We start from the raw sequence: 17,159 nt of genomic DNA on the forward strand, positions 1-17,159 counted from the left end.
AGGGTGCTGACTACACCTCTGTGTTCAGGAAACCTGAGCTAACAGCACTGACCTCATGTCTGCCTCCGGACCATGAACCGTAGTGCTCCATCTCCTCGACGATTTCATCGCAGGCCTTCTCTGAGAACACTGGGAACCAGAAAACATCTGGACACGGCTGCAATGAACACACAAAGAGAGGACTGAGAATAGACCTAGAGTCACACATCGTCACCTGGAGCCGCAGTTACTGTAATGTTTTACCCAGATGCTGTATGTTAAAAGCAGATGTTGGGATTTCTGCGCGACATTATGACATTCTGTCTGTATCTACAACTGGAACACACGTAAATACACACACATAAATACAAACCTCCTCCATGTGGTTCTCAGTGAAAATTCGAGTGTAGTTTTGGTGGATGTACTTCTCCTTCCAGTCCTGCGCGGAGAAAGAATTTCAGATTAGAGACCATTTTGCTGACCTGCATACCTCACAGAGCTAATCCCCTCCCTTGCCCCCACAGGGCACGTCGCAGCGTGCCAAATACAGCCGTAAATCACAAAGCTTTATCAGACAGGAGCCTCGTCACACTGAAGTCATTATATCAGAATCATCTCACATCTGTAATCCCTCCATTATGTCTAATGACCTTTTACAGGTGGCTGCTGTTTATCTCAGCTTTTTCCGAAAAAAAGTCTTCTCTCTTTTTTGTAGTTGAAGAATAATGAGAGCTCATAATGACTTACCACAGGGTTTTCAAATATCTGCCACAAGTCATTGTTGTAATGAGAAATGTTATAATTGGCTGTGGAAATGAGCCTCCCAAAGTCGTGACGGTTTGTTAAGTACATGAAGACTCCCTGCAGCAAAGAGGAAAAAAAGTTCAGTCAGCTTCACAGAAGTTAGGAAGTAATGTCTCACAGGCAGCGTTTATGACAGATCAGTGTCTACGTAACCAAAATACATGCAGCTCTACAGTACATGGGTGCACTGTAGGTTATTATGATAGTAAGTGTTTATGACAGTCATCAATGGTTGGTGCTGGCATAAAAGAAGAAAAAAAAAAAAACCTACCAAAAAGCTTCCTTTGCTCAAAAATCTGGATAAAGTCTGATTTAAGTGTGTTTTAACACACTGAAATCACTTCTTCAACTTAGACAGGACCCAAACAGACACAGGTGCTGTATAAATAATCTCAGATTATTTATGGGTAGTGGGTGGGGCTGCAGGGGTGACGGTGGGTTGGGAACAGGACAGGGTGGGACAGTGAGTTGAGAGGAGTGGGAGAACAGGAACAGAAGGGTGCTGGGCAGCTTGGGACAAAGCAAATCCAGGAATGATATTCCCTCTACGGTGAAGCATGGAGGGGGAGGGGGAGGGGGAGGGGAGGGGGTCGCTGTGTAGGGGAGAATCTGGACTCACTATCAGACTAGGCTTTAGAAATGACAAAAACGCTGATGAATTAGGCAGGGTTTTTAAAACTCCCAGGATAAGATTTCAAATTGCTTGTGAAAGCTGTGATTTAAAGCAGATGGTTTACACGGGTGAAGAGGATTATTTTTGGAGCCTAGTCTGAGATCAGTCAGTGTGTTTAGAGGGAGCAGCTCGTTACATGTGTTTGCTGTGAGGTTTGGCTGTTTGGGGCAAAGCATCAGGACAGGGGACTTGCATGTGGACTGACTCTCCAGTCTTCTTTCTCCTCCTTGATCTCCTCTCGAAAGCCATTACAAAAACAGGACAGAACACAGGTCTTTCTCTCTCTAGCTTATACAAGTCTGCGTTTAGACCTAAACTCATCACAAGCAAAAGGTCAACATCAATTTCCAAAGAGCTGCCAGTCATCCGGATTTCTTAGACAGCAACTCGATATAAAACGTTTTCTGTAAATATGCAACTGCCCAATCTGAAATAAAACCTGATAATGTTCATATGATTTCCAATGGAGAACATAATGCACAGTTTATTAAATCAAATCAAATAGAAGTCCTTTGCACATTAATAAGTGCCAATGTAATGAGCCATAGCTTGGAGTGGCCTCTCAGTGCTAACCCATTGGAAATGGATGTTTCACAAAGCAGAATAATTAAAACAAATGGAAACCTTTGGGGGCCTGAGCATATGGAATGATTCCGGAGAAGGGGAGTCTTTTTCTCTGTGACTGGTCTAAAATGAAGGAGAAGCATCATGTAAATAGGATAACATAAATCAGTGTTTCAGAATAAGAGAAAGCGTGACAGTTGAAATATATATATGTATATGTATGTCACATTCATAGAAACTCAGGAGGAGGGGAAATTCGCCTGCATGAAAAAGGAGCAAGATTCCCTCTGAAGCTGATGTTTTTGTGGGTTAACGTGGGAGGGATGCACGTGGGGAAAAGGCCAAGCAATCCAACAGTGTACACCAAGTTTGGATCAGGCATCAGGTTAGTTGTTTAAAGCTGAACACAGGTAGCATTAAGCATTAGTTGGATAAACATTGGACAAGTTTAAAAGCGGAAAAAAACGAAAAAACACATAACAGACAAGACAACTTCTGTCAGCTAGCCAGCCAGGCATCGCAACTGGTTGCACTGTCTGTGGTCATATGACAGTGAGGGCAGGAGAAAGTAAACGGTGACGGAACGTAAGTGGAGAAAGGAACCTTAACACACCATAGAGCAACCATAAACAGAGAAGAGTCATGCCTTGATGACAGACAAAGACATTTCAAACCACTTATACTTGCCAAGTTTTCATCTGTGGTTTCCGTTGAGCTGTTGACTTTTGTCAGGGTTAAGTTTCATTGCATTTTTAAACTAGCAGTGCTGAATCTTTTCTCTACGTAAGTACAGACTTTAACTCTCTAAATGTCCCTGAAAGTGACTGCATCCTTAAGCAGACATGTTTTAAAAGAAGAGCTGACATTCATATTTTATGGACTACATAGAAGTATATTCACATTAGTTTACAACGTGAATCCTTACAGATGGAGGCCGGGTCTTCTTACCAGTTCTCTCGCATTTCTACACAAAGCCATATCTGGGTCCAGTTTCTCCAGAACAAAGTAGTTCCTCTCATTCATTTCATTCCGCAAGACACTGCCCTTGACAAGGTATACGTGCGCCATGTAGGGAATGTTCCACACACCCCTAGAAACAAGACACAGAGAAAGGAAGTGCTCATTTTGCAGTAGCTGTTGTAATTTGCATTCTGGGGGAGATTTTTTTATTGTGACACTCATGCCAACTATGACTGCAGGAATATTGTAGGAGTTGTTAGGGAGAGTGTCGGGGAGCTATGTGGTCAAATAAAGCAGCACGTCAGTGTTATTCATTCAAACTGTTTTGTCTATTGGGTTTCAAATATAAAAAAAACCAGTTTGTAAAGATTTTTCTTTTCCCTCTGAAGTGAAACTGAGTTTTCTGCCAATTTGAGATGAACAGTTGAATTACACTTCAGTTTCTGTCACTGCTAACTCCCACTGTCAGCCTGGAGATTGACACCCAACCTCCTCCACACAGGCTCGCTAACTAACCGGTACCATAGGAGCTGCTAGTGCAGCCACAACGACCTGACCCCTCACTGTTGTTCCCCCCACAGATTCACGGGCGATTGAACCAGTTTCCACTGTGGTGGGTAAATGTTTGCTCCTCTGCGCCATATGGCCGCTATTTCAATTTATTTTTAAACTCATAAAAAGTGAGCCAGTGAGAGAGGAGAAGTGACTTTGGCTACAGCTTCTTTCATGCCTCAGGCTTCAATGCTCAGCGCGGTATCACTGCTCAGCTCTGATTGTGGCTTAAATGACTCCTCATGGGTGCATCCTGGGATGTAGCTCATAATAAACACGGGTTTCAACTGTTTCAGCACAACAGGACAAGACTTATTTACAGTTTTAAAACATAAAAATGCAAAGCCAGAGCTGTGTGTACCCTTATTGCACTTGTGACTTACACGCGTTTTCTCTGCACAATGTCGACATAATCCTCAGAGCGGGCGTAATAACCATCCAGGCTCAAGGCTCCCCAGAAGTTGGACCACAGCTTGCCGTGACGGGTGACAAGGGGACCAATTATTTTTCTGTAGGGAAGCAGGAGACAGAGTGGAGAGATGGTAATTCTGTCAAAGCAGATAAAACTCAGTGGCATCTCACAGCCACCTAATGCACTGGATCTCTTAGTGGTAAAACCAGCATGCTGCATGAGGGAGATCTGCCTCTCACTGGAAAGATATGATCACCGCCAAGTCAGTAAAACAGCGTAGAAATGTGTAATGCGAACCAGACTCATACATCATGCTGGACTGGATTGAAATAGTACAAAGCCTTGCTGCTCCAGGCCTTTTTTTTTCTTAGTATATTTCTTTGAATTTGCATGAAATACAATAACACAGTATTTTCCACTGGTCTTCTTTTAGTCCAACAAACCCAAACCACAATGAACATTTTTTCAATTGAGCTATAATTCACAGTGTCGGTTGATATAGATGTAGATGGATGCTCTACAGTATACAAATGCTAAATTGTCATGGTAAAGATAGATTGGCATATTCCCCTCACAGCTTCTGTGCCAGTAGAGAATTCTCATGCCATCTTTAAATATCCTAGAGAGGCTTTTGCTTTGCATGCCTCCAACAGGTCACGATACCAGGCCACAGCCACAGTGACATCTAGTTTATGGGAAGCTTTCTTTACAATCACGAGCTGCAGACGGTTAAAAAGGGTTTGCATGTTTGTTTTTTGTATAATGCAAAGTGGCATTTCGGGGTTAGTGCAACAGACTCTTTCACTGTTTCCATGTGGCCAGGCGAAAACAGGAAGCCAGAGCGGCTTATTTTTAAACTTTCATTCACTCGGCTGTAATGTTCCTGTGGTTTTGCCACTGGAGGGACAAATCGAATGGTTCAGCAATCAGGACAGCTACCAAGGAGGTTTGTTGAATGGGTTCCTGTAATGCTTCTATTCCAGTTACCATGTGATTACCTGTTCTGCTCAATGAGGAGCTTCAGTGTCTGTCTGTTGGTGAGCATGACGTCTGAATCTATGCTGAAGTAGTAGTCACACGTGGCATCCTTACGGCAAAGATCCCTAATGAAATCAAAAACAGTCATGGCAGGGAAAGCAGTTATTATTCAATCCAGAGCTGATTACAGTCAATGAAATACTTGGAAGTAATCACAGTTGCAAGCTGAAATTTATCAGCTCCTAAGTATAAGATGTCATTTTCAATTGCAGAGTCAGACTTTCACAAGCCTCCGGTGGCTAATGTGATTTTAGGAAGATTAGAGACTGCTAATAAACCTTAGACTTCTTCATTATAGGGATGTTCTGACCAATGCTTTTAGGCATACTGTGCTTTTGATATGATATCTGTGATAATGCCTCACTGATTGAATTATCACTGGGACAACTGACTGTTACTCAACACTGAACAAGGACAGGAAGGTCCAAGTAGGAGTAAACAGCACCCGTGGGACTGCCATGTAGTAAATCACATCCACATGTCTCTACAGTCCGGCCGATGGACAAGATACTATCAAAAGTCTGGAGAGTAAAATATTGAGCTGACAATATTCAAACCAAACTGCAGTACATGCATAAAATATTTAGCTTGAAATACTAGGAAGACCTAAGAAACAATACATTACCACTGTTAAATATCTGTGCTGTGTCCTGCAACATAAGATGACTGCAGTTCTTAAACAGAAATCATGAAAGCACTATTTAAAGCTTTAAAAGTAATTTCGCTGGCAACTTTTCCTCACAGCTAAGATTACTCTGGGCCAACAATACCATAATTTGGTTTCATCAATCTTGCTTTTCAAACCACTGATCCTGAGAGATGATAGATAAAGAGGCACACATACATGCCCATGTTCCTGGCCTCTCCTTGGCTCAGATTTTCTTCTGGTCCCACAACCTTGAAACTGTTGAACTCATTCCGGTTCTCTTCCCAGAACTTCTGGATGTGCTTCTCGTGGTAAACCTCCTGAGGAGGGAGCCAATGTTAATGGATTAGAAGAGTACATACATAAGAAGAGTCATGTATGGTAGAGATGCAGCTGCAGCTGTGAACACTCACATTGTTGTGTACAAATAGTTTGAGTTTATCCTTTGGATAATCCAGGGTCAGCAGCCGGTGGAAGAATTCAGGAAGAAATGGAGTTGGCTGCTCAATGAACACTCCGACCAACACATTTGGATACTCCTGTTTAGATAAGAAAAGAGACAAATTAGTACTATTTCAAACAAGAGGTCTTAGTCATGGAACACATGTTTAACCTAAACAGTGAAGTTACCACAGGTGGTATCCATGACAGCTCTCTCTTTGCTTGAACATCACTTACTTGCTTGTAATCAAATGATGTGACCCTTGTTATTATTCTCTGCAGTGTTCTACATTACATTTAAGAAAAACTCTTTACTTTTATAAGTCGTTGTACATCTCTTGGTTGCACAGACTAGGACAGCTGACTGGATTCCCGTTAGCTGAGCACATTAAAAATAGTGCTTTACGGGAATTGTAACGTCTAACCCCGATTGCCACGTGTAACTCTGCAGAGGACAGCCCATGTACAAGATGTTGGGGCAAATAAGACATAAAGAGAAATTAAACAAGAGACAGAGAAGAGAGGAGGAAACATTTTCCCATGACACTCAGCTCCAGCCCACACAGCTCAGTCTGGACTCCTGATCCTCTTGACCAGTTCATGGCAAAGGTCTGGGCCGGGGATCAAAAGGGATCCGAGCCGAACCGTCTAATTTGCAAGTTCTACAATGACTGTGTTTTAGGCACACGAAGGGGAACTCATGCATCCAGCCAACTGGAGCTTAAACTGTCACAGAAAGACAGTGGACAGGCGGCAAAGAGAAAGGAGTGGAGAAAGGGGCAGTGAAAGGCTAAACTAAATAACTAAAGCATTTGTTAAAGCAGACAGAAGCAACACCCAGACTTTCATTTTAAACACAAGAGACAAAATGACAGTAGGCAGCGAGTTGGTTTGGCTGGCACAGTATTGGTTCTGGTGTGTTTTGCAGGGCCTGAGCTCAATCCTAAAACCAAAGTACACAAAGAGCCAGCACTGCCAGTGATCTGGGTTTACTCCACAAGAAAGGGCAGTATGACCAGTGTTTCCATGTGACCTGATCTTCCAGAAACTCCAACCCAAACACAGACTGACACAGCCGAATGAAATGCCCTCACTAACTTGCCTATTATTAAGAAGCAGTGCTTTTCTGTCATCATTATGGAGAATCACTGAGAACAGCTTCCACAGAGTTGCCTTTCATGTACCTGGGTTTGTATTGAATCAGCTCCAGTTAAGCTATTGAAGCACATTTATTTATGGAAGCTGTGGGAGTACAGCGAATCTTAGAGGATGCACTTCTCAGTATTATATTTTGTGATGATGCAGTACGAAAACACTGATGTTATGTAAATGCAAGGGCACGTTTCTCCGCGCATTTGAACAGATTTAAACCAAACTAATTTGCATAAACTAAGTAGATAAAAACAGGGATTACAGAAAATATAGTCCTGGATCTTGCGAATGCTTCAGTCCTCTGACCACAAAGAGAATGGGCAACATTTTTGACAGACACAACCACACAGCCAGAGACATTTCCTCCTGCCTTTCATTCCCGCTGTCTATACGTCGCCGTTTTGGCTGAACTCTGTAACAAAATTTCAGTGTAACCACTGCAACTTACTATTGTGGACAAAGCCCATACTGAGAAGCCCACTAAAAGCAAGGCTGGTTGACAGTGACACCCCCTTAAATGTGCCCTTCTGAAAACCCCACAAGCCATATCCTGCACCACAGCACTGCAGTGCTTCCTCTTCCCCAAGGAGTTTCCCTGGAACTTATGCTCTTTTAAAAGGGTCCAAAAGGACCAACGGGCACATAACCTATTATTCTTGGAAAGGGAGTGTGTGCAGCACCAACCGTCTTGCATATCTGTTGAAATAGGGCTATATGGGCTCCACAGCTATGGTCTAGACAGTCACTGATAGATGGATGGATTATACTAGAAGTCCAGGCTATGTTTCATCCTTTCCTATGTCCACAGGGAGGAGGCTAAAGACAAAGTTTCCACAGCAGGGATTTAAAAATGGACCAAAGGACAGCAAATAGAAGTAAAATGACTTTACTGGAAAAACTTACATTTAACTGTGACAAGTCCACAACATCGTCATCACAGTGGCTACATCCATGTTCGTAGTTCCATGCATTGGGGACATAGTTGGCTAAGTAGTTCAAGTACATCTGTTAAGGAAAAAAATCAGAGCAGGTGAATTACTGGTTACAGGAGACTAATATAACCATAAGCAAAAACTCTTAAGGCTTTCCTATGTGTCAGCAAAGCTCACTAAAAACATTTGATGTGTTTGGAAATTCCTACCCTCAAATATGACCTTGGATATGTAGATTTACTTTGGGGATGCGGGATGAACAGGCAGAATTATTTGCAAGTCAGACTAAAGACCACAGGGTTAGAAAAGTCACTTCTACTGTAATTGAGACTTGACAATCTAGTGTAATTATTCCTTTTTTTGTAGTTCTCTTGATACATTTCAACATATTGTAATTATAATCGTAGCTGCTCTGTATTTACTGAGCATGAAGGTTTCACATTTTCTGGGAGCATGCAATTTACTACTGTTTACAAATCTCTTATCACAGACATTAACATAGTCGTCATGTGTTTGTCAGCAGACATTGAACTTGGCATGTAGACTGGAAAATAATAATAAACTAATGGTCAGAGATCCAACCTGGCAGCTCCAGTGGTAGAAACCACCTCTACTAGGAAATGGAGTCTGTGATCTACCATTTAGAGCGTCTCCTCCAGATGTTGAGGCCTCTGGGACGAATGACTCAACAGTTTGGTGGGTTTGGTTCATTACCAAGGAAGCCCAGAGACAGGCAGCTGGTGGTGGAGCGAGACGTGTGAAGATTTAGGGGAAGGAAAAAGAGCACTGCAAAGAATGATGACGGTCTTGAAGGGACGTCCTAATTTCCAGCTTTATTGTTCTCTGTCACTCTAATGTACAGAGATGGTGAAGGGAAAATCTACTTTGGCCTTATAAATTAGTTTTGGCCAGTGCTCTTTTCTGCACAAAATAATGAGCTGGCTTTTATGGACCTGGTCTGGAAAGTATCACAGGAATGCTACGTATATTTCCCAAATGTGTGGGAATTTATGCACTGAAATGATGAATATTAGTTGGATAGAAATCTAAAAAGGCATGGGCCAACAAAAACTCATTAGCAAATGGGAAAGGAGAGTTTAATTATTCAACTCGTAGCTGGTGTCCTAGAGTGGGATGATTAACTTAAAAGTATCTATGCTGTGCCATAAGTAGACTATATTTGGTGTGCCGGAGGGCATCATTTCTTACTCACTTTGGTGTTTCCGTTGCCATGGACAACCACTGGCAGAGAGTCGTACGCTGTGTTTCTAACTCTCACTCGGTCTGTTCCAAACTTGAGAAGCACTTCATCTGCCAAACAGAGGAACACGAGACATTTAAGGCCAGGTTATGAAAATGGACTTACCGCATGGGCAAGAGCTGTGAAGTTTTCTAATTCGCGGGCTAAGTTGCCAAGACTACAAAAAGATATGCAAACTTGTGTGTGTGTGTGGGTGGGTGCAAAACAGCACACTGCTGGTTTAGGTTAGTGCAGCAGAAGTTATTTAATAACCCAGTGTTCATTTTTCATAAAACTGGGGTTTCAGGTAAAATATCTGACACATAATATACAGATTAGCAAGAAATTGAATTATTCACTGCGATTTCTCACCAACTGCCCCATTCAGGTTCTGGAAGATCTGGCACTTATGGTCCAAAGTCATATTGAGAGTTTGCTGAAAGACATGGAAACAGAGAGAGTTGGTAAGCCATCCAAGATACAGTATGTTTTTGAAGGGTATATTTTTGGGCTAAGCGTTGGTGTTGACACAAGATACTTACTCTTTGCAAAGGATCCACGTATATTTTAGTGTAGAAGAGCTGGTCATCATCATTGTCATGGAGGTTCCACTGCGAAACTATTCTGTTTATGTACGGGGCGTAGCCAATTATACCTGCAAGTCATAAACAGTGTGAAACACATATCCAGCTGTAAAGTATAGTGTGAGAGACGTTTACAAGGTCATATACAACTGGCAGACTGTTGGTAACAATTAGACTGCATCTGCTGGCTTCATGGTTTAGAGACTTCACTCTAGGAAGCCTGAGCGCCTTACACAAAGTGTGATTTTTTGGCAATAATCCCAAACACGCAAGAAATGGGCAGGGACTTTCTCTTCCCACAGTCTGATATAGAAAGGAGTGTAAAAATGGGCAGTAAGAAAGCTGTAATCTATACGTTATAACTGTCTCACAACTCACTACTATATGAGCATCTGGAACAGTGTGTGCTGTTCTCACACCCTCTCTAAATGTACATTCACATGGCAACCTCTACTCTAGTTTTACCCTGTCTCTTCGTTTTCCTTCTCTTGCCAAAGGTCACTCACCGCACTAACAGATTGCAGGGTTTGGCTATGTTGCTGGTCAATGCGCCATTTTGCATCCCATCATTTAAGAAAAAAAAAAAAAGCCACACACACTGTAAACAACTCAATGGATAGACATGACATAATCTAAATAGCAGGGATTTGAAAAAGTTAAAAGGCAATCACAGTATTTTATGAAATTCATATTGTCAGGAGCTAGTCCACAAAATGATGGCTTTAAAAACAACAGATCCTGGAAAACGCTGGGAAGTGTTTGCCTTTTTGTCCCAGTCTGTCTGGAAAAATTCACTGCTTTCACTGCTCCTGAGTTGCAGCCATTATTAGCTTGGTCTTCTTAAATAAACGCACACAGTCACACGTAAACACAACCCTGCTGTATCTTGATTCCATCTCCCAAACACTCTACACTCAGAGAGTGCACAGTAGTGTGTCTCCAGATGCCATAAAACATTCCCTGATGGTCACTTGAGCGGTATCCGTAGAAACGCAGACAAAACCTACAATTTTATACAAACTGTGGCACATTCGGGGGGCCAAGACAAATCCAAATGTCATGTCAATGACAATGAATGCTAAAAACAGTGTCTGATCAGTCTGTGAGACAGCTGGACTCCAGTATGGGAGGTCAGACCAGCCTGATGCACTCAGGGAAAGCAGTAATTCAGTGTCTTGAAGAACAGGCAGGATGCAGCTGGCCCTGTACTTTGAGAACATAGTGTTATTGTTCTTTTGTGAAAATGTCTGCACATATTCAGTGCTTTTTTTCCTCATTCTGCATCTTTTGTGTACTTGATGTTCTGATGATCTACGTAACATTTCAAAAACAAAAAAAAAAATATCCTGTTTAAAAAATATGCAGAAAAACTAGTCCATGTGTTTGTCACATCTTGGCTGGATTATTGCAATTTTCTTATTATCAAGCAGCCCCACCATGTCCCCAAAGACTGCATGTGTACTGACAGGAAAAGAGATCATATTTCCCCCATAACAGCTTCTCTTCACTGGCTCCCTTTAAAACACAGAATAGAATTTAAAATCCTTGTAGACGTCTTAAGAGGAGGAGGAGGAGGGTGATCACTAAATAACAAGAGTTAAAGGGACTGAAAAAAGTATGCAGCTAACATTCAGATGAATGGACTTTTGTCACCTCCTGTATGCTTGGACAGGAAATACCTCAGAGAGGCAGTTTACAGGGAAAATATACTTGCATTTTACAGCAAGAGATAAGAATGAAAGCCTGGTGGTTTCATATGTAAAAGCTAACACCAGTCTGTTGCCATTCCTTGAAGCCACTCCACAACTCTTTAAACCAATAACACTGAGGGTGCACTGGTATTTAGCCCCCTGAATTCCTTCTTGGCCTGCAAGTCATCAAAGTTTGACAGCTGATGGTAAAATGTACGCCTACACACTCGTGGAGGTCCTGGGTTTACAACAAGGTTACCCAAACACTAATCTACCCAAACATAAAATTGTAAAACACATAATATAAATACAAAGGCTACAATTTAGTGGTTCAGTGACCTTAAAATTATATTTTTTTTGTCTTACTCTTCATTCTCTATGGATGAGTGTGTGGTTTATGTTTAATCTTCAGGTTAATGCTAGACATGGTTTTGTTTATGGTTAAACATGGGGGTCATGGTAGAGTTAGGGATTAGTTAGAGTTAGGGACAAGATTAAACAGATGCAGCAACATGTCAAGGATGACACTTTAACTTTCTGTGACCTGATCACTGAGGTCGTTGAGCATTTCAGTCATACTTAAAATTTTTGGAACCCACCTCCGGAGTTGAGGTAGCGCTTGCCGCTGCGTACTGAGGGGTACTTGTCAGCTAGTCGCTTATCTGGCCATATCAGTCCCTCTGCAGCGAAAAGCACTTTGTGATTGGCTTGCTGGAACTTCCTGAGAATCTCCTCTGGTCCCCCGGCAAAGATAAGATCATAGCTAAAAGGGAGGAGTGAAGATGAATTGCAACAGATCCTTATCATAGTGTTTTATCCTTTAGGGGCAGTCTGACAGTTTTCTTAAACAAGTATGTTTTAACTTGACACAACTAAGGCTTCTACTCACTTCAGACAGATAGAAATCTAAATGTAAACAATGTGTGTGCATTTGTATAGGGACACATTCCTGGATTGTAAGGTAAGTCCAAAGGGGCCCTGCTTTGCTAGACATTTACACACAAAGACACACAAACTGTGTTGATGCATGCATGGCCTGTAGAGTTCTGTGACGGATGGAGGAGAAAGTGCCTAACCGTTAACATGGGCCATGTGGTGACTTGTTCAAAAGCATGCTCTTATTCAAAGAGCAGATATTATAGAATGTGGAAAATCCTAATGTTTCTAGTGATTTTATTGCTTTAAGGTGTGAAGTCATAACGGTAAAAGAGCTGATTCATGCTGGTGACACCACAGTCACTGACTATAAAACACTCTCTTCCAGGAGTGCCCTTGATTCTGTAGTTGTTTCTGGGTACTGCAGTATAGTGACTGATTAAAAAAAAAACAACAAAAACCCTATAATATATACACCAGTTTAAGTAAGGTTTCAGGAAAAGTGAAAGACACTCCTCTATGAACAGCCTAAACCACCTCAGTCGGGCATGTCATGAGAGGAAGGGAAGTCTAACGTAGGTGAGGAAGCCTGTACGCTCTACTGTGTCCACATCTGGCTGACACATGTTCATATAAGTACCCTCTGCCCCTTGTTAACTCATCAATCACAGTTACTGCCCCAGTATAAAAATATCAGCAATCCATGACAGTACACTCAGGGCAGCGTTAAAAAGTTAATTATATGAAAATGAAAATAAAATCTAACCTGGCCTGTGAAGGAATTGGTCTGTTTTACATTTGCTGCCTCTCAGTTACTGTAGTGAGATACTGAATTTCTTTGCTTCTATAGCAGAACTGAAAGATGCAAACTATGGTGTCATGATATTTGATTTTGCTATGGTATTGGAGCATAACTGAGCACTTAAACGCTGGTTAAGATCCCCAGTGGTTTCTAACTCCTGGTTCCCAAAACCCGTTTTACAGAACTACAAGGTGAATTCAGTCAATAGTTGGCTATCACTCATTTTATTTTCATTTTGCGAATTTAGCACAGCAGAAGCTGCGCGTGCTGTGCTGTGTGCACATTTACCTGTTTCAAGGGTGTGACAACTTTGCACAGTAATTATAGGTAGCGTTATTCATGTGACATGCTACAGTAAGTATCATCATCATCTGCTTTATTTGAGGAAATACAGCCTGCAAAGCTGTTATTATTCTAAACCACTCACATTAACTCAGTGAAACTTTCCATTGGCTTTGAAAACTCATAATTCAGCTACCTGCATGTGAGAATTACTCCCCGCATATATTTGCTGATGCTCTATAATAATGTCTTTGCGTAAATAAGTGGAGGGCGGTTTAGCGCCACATAATCATGTAGAGACACCTCTCACTGAGGAAGCATTGCTTTCAAAGCAATTATTACAGGCTGTGATCGTGAAAATGAGTTTCGTTCCAGATTCATAGGTCTGCACAGTAATTGGAGGTGTTTTTTGCGTCGTGTCCTTGTGATGGAAATGCTTTATATTTCAAATCAAAGCTAAATCACATCAAAGCGCAATCAAAATGATCTTTGGGTAGAAGCTGAACATCCCTATATAAGAAAAGAAAAATGAAAACGATTTGATCTTCTTGTCTTTATTATATTTGTTGGCTACAAACGTGTGGATTCAGAATGAGAGACTTCACTTTTCAACAGTATTTTTAAAGAATCTCTTGGGAATGTTTGTCAGCGACGATGGTCAGTGAATGTTTAAATAATCCATCTGCTGAACAATGATTCATATTGGCTTTGAGATATATTTTTGCTGGCAATCCTCTAATCTGTGTCTGAATCTGAATTACTCATACAGCCACGCTGAAAAGGAAAGGTAGCATTGGCCCTAAAGCTATGTTGAAAATGGTGAAATCATACTGTCATGTAAAGCCAAATATCTTTGGTTGTCAGCGTACCTATCCACGATCAGGACAAGAAGATCCTCCTGGTCAGCCAGGGCCTCCATGGCCTCCTTCAGTAGTCTGACTTTTTGTCCTCCACCGATGGAACGACCCACGTCACCGCCCTTCCATGCGTCTCCCATTCCCAGCACCTGAGCCGGAACACAAGGTGGACAAGTTGCAGAGCCCAACATGAACTGGCTTGAAACCCAAAAATCTTCAAACGACAGCCGTGCAGTGCTGTGAAAATATCCATCTTGCTATATCAAGTCACTCTTTCACTTATTTTCCAGTCATGTCTTTTTCATTTCTCAAGATCAGATGTACTTACTCTCGCTTCTTTTTTTTTTTTTTTTATGATACTCTTTCCAAAAACCTTCCTTAATTTGAGCAGGGTAAGGTGGGTCAGTCCACTAATATCAAGAAAATTACACTTGATTGAAACTGGGCTGAGGAAGTTGCTTTGGAAAGTGGGTCAGTTATGTTATCCTGTTGGCCGTTTTATTCACTCCAGTGTGGAAATGCTGCCAGAACAAACTTCTACACGTACCCATTGGTATAAATGGGAATAAGTTTAGCCTCATACTGATGATCCTCATGGGCCAAGTAACATGAGGTAAGACCTGCGTTGCAATCACACTGTAAGGTTGCTGTTATTCTGTGTTTTCTAATGCAGTGTTAAAGGTACCAGGCACCATGATGAGTAAAGGCTAAGAAAGCAGCTTACAAGTGTATGTCTCCAGCAGATGGAATACAGGTGCAGCAGGATCTCACAGGAGTATAGAAATGTGAGCAGGGCATGAACTCAGAGCTCCAAGCCAAAAAAACCTTGTTTTTTTGCTGCTGGTTACAGCCTCAGAGGGGAATTATGGACCCACACTGAGGAGTGTTCCTTTATTTTTGCAGCTTGCTGCACTTCATTATTTCCTCTAACAGGCCTAATCAATCTTTGGAAGTGTGTTTTAGAAAACATTTGTCTGGCGCGTGTGTGTGTGTGTGGGTAGCATTGTTTGCTGGCACATACCGCCCATTTGTGGACATAATTTTAGAATATGAGAAGACCATCTTACCTTCACAGTGTAGTTGAAATAGTCTGCAGACTGCATAAAGCGCAGGAAGCCGTCTGTTTCCTCTGTTGCAACAGTTAAGACAAGCAATTTTTCTGGAAAATAGAAAAAAAAGCAAGATAAATTTCCGTAACTGATTACAGGGATTTGGGAAAGTACTTCAGTGGAAAACAGTGAGCTGCTTGGTTGTGAATTTAAAGCTTTATACATATAATATGTACAAGTTGTTTTAGATGATTTAGATTCCCACTTACGTGAACCAAGTTCCTTGTAAACCTCAGACCTATGTCAACATACTGGTAACGATTTGGTTTAGCAGTCTAACCCTCCATTTCAAATTAGGAACATCTACTGTAGTTTTAATTTGATTCAAAAACAGAAGCACATTTTTAAAAATGGACTCAATAATTTAGTTCTTCTTGGGTTAAAGGAACTCCCACAAACCTCCAGGACGTTTCCAGTGGTCATGAGTGCTGAAGTCTGAGGTTTCAGGAAGGGTTAGACCAAATACAAATTAGCACTATAGCCTCATGTGAAGCTAGAGAGGCCGACTACACCCACTAAGATAGTTTTCACTTGTTCTATTGTGTTTTGTAAGAGTGGGGGAGGTTTTGATCAGAAAGGCTACAATCAGTGAGTGTGAGCCAAGGAATGAAGGATTGAAGGATGAAGGATGATTCCATGAAGGGGGCATACTAATACATTCCTAGCTGCCTATGGATCATTACAAAATGTGCAAAATGTTGTTCTGTGCTAGTATTCAGACAGGCCAAGAAAAAAGTTATTGACACTTTAATATGGTTTTATAGGAACACTTCAATACTAATCCTGCTTTTCATGTTTCGAGAGCCAATCTGCCTTCTATTTAATACAAAGCACTATGTTCCACTAAACCCTTGTAAATTATTTACAATCCTACACTGGCAAGTAGGATTGGAAGTACAAAACACTACATATCAGGGCTGTATAAAGGACTTGTGAAGACTTAACTCAAAATGCTCTCGGCCCCAAAACACAGCTAAAGAGCTGACATGACATCTTTGGAACAAAAAGATGAACTGGTCTTCATTACTTCATTTTTAGGGCAGTCTGTAATTAGCCTGGAGTGTATTGATAATTTGTCTTGTTGAGTCAAGCTGTAACGGCTTTCATTTCAAATAGAGGATGTGTGTTGATGTTACAGTTTCATGTGGTATAACCCACCTCACTCCCACTGGTCAAATAAAGCCTGCATGGCTGCCATAAAAGGGAAAGTTATTTTACTGGGAGCAGAACAAATATGTTGAAATAGTATTTGAATAAGACCACTTTAATAAAAAAAGGTTCATACAACATAGACATTCTCTGTCGGTGTTGAAACTTTGGACACAAGTAAATTGAGCTACCTGATTTATGCTGTATTTGTACCTTCGGTAAACTAAACAAAGCCCGAGGGGCAAGTCCTATTCTAAAGCTTTTTTTTTTTTTTTTCAGTTTAACCAAAATCACTCACCTCCCACCCACTCATCCACACTTAAGTACATTACAAGCAGCCTCCTTGCAGCTCTTTTCCATCTTTTCCTGTCAGTGTGTCTTAGCCATTCTCTCATCCCAGTCTAGCCTGTGGCCCT

General features: G+C 41.4%; 1 protein-coding gene across 2 annotated transcripts in view; it reads right to left on the reverse strand.

Annotated features, from left to right (window-relative positions):
- plod2 (procollagen-lysine, 2-oxoglutarate 5-dioxygenase 2) overlaps positions 1-17,159 on the reverse strand; it is a 29,242-nt gene that overhangs the window by 2,904 nt on the left and 9,179 nt on the right. The window contains exons 2-17 of one of the 2 annotated variants that reach the window (XM_071485083.1): positions 15,553-15,644; positions 14,498-14,634; positions 12,268-12,431; positions 9,936-10,048; positions 9,766-9,829; positions 9,367-9,464; positions 8,125-8,226; positions 6,042-6,167; positions 5,827-5,948; positions 4,943-5,047; positions 3,916-4,041; positions 2,969-3,110; positions 2,081-2,143; positions 727-840; positions 353-418; positions 53-157 (exon numbers count right to left, since the gene is read on the reverse strand). In XM_071485083.1, coding sequence (XP_071341184.1) covers positions 53-157; positions 353-418; positions 727-840; positions 2,081-2,143; positions 2,969-3,110; positions 3,916-4,041; positions 4,943-5,047; positions 5,827-5,948; positions 6,042-6,167; positions 8,125-8,226; positions 9,367-9,464; positions 9,766-9,829; positions 9,936-10,048; positions 12,268-12,431; positions 14,498-14,634; positions 15,553-15,644 — 1,739 coding nt within the window. The remainder of the gene's footprint in view (positions 1-52; positions 158-352; positions 419-726; positions 841-2,080; positions 2,144-2,968; positions 3,111-3,915; positions 4,042-4,942; positions 5,048-5,826; positions 5,949-6,041; positions 6,168-8,124; positions 8,227-9,366; positions 9,465-9,765; positions 9,830-9,935; positions 10,049-12,267; positions 12,432-14,497; positions 14,635-15,552; positions 15,645-17,159) is intronic. The other variant, XM_071485084.1, reaches the window with a different exon arrangement.

The sequence above is a fragment of the Trachinotus anak genome, unplaced genomic scaffold, assembly GCF_046630095.1.
Source record: "Trachinotus anak isolate AG129_WGS33_773 ecotype Australia unplaced genomic scaffold, CSIRO_AGI_Tana_v1 ptg000009l, whole genome shotgun sequence".
In the NCBI taxonomy this organism is placed as follows: Eukaryota; Metazoa; Chordata; class Actinopteri; order Carangiformes; family Carangidae; genus Trachinotus; species Trachinotus anak.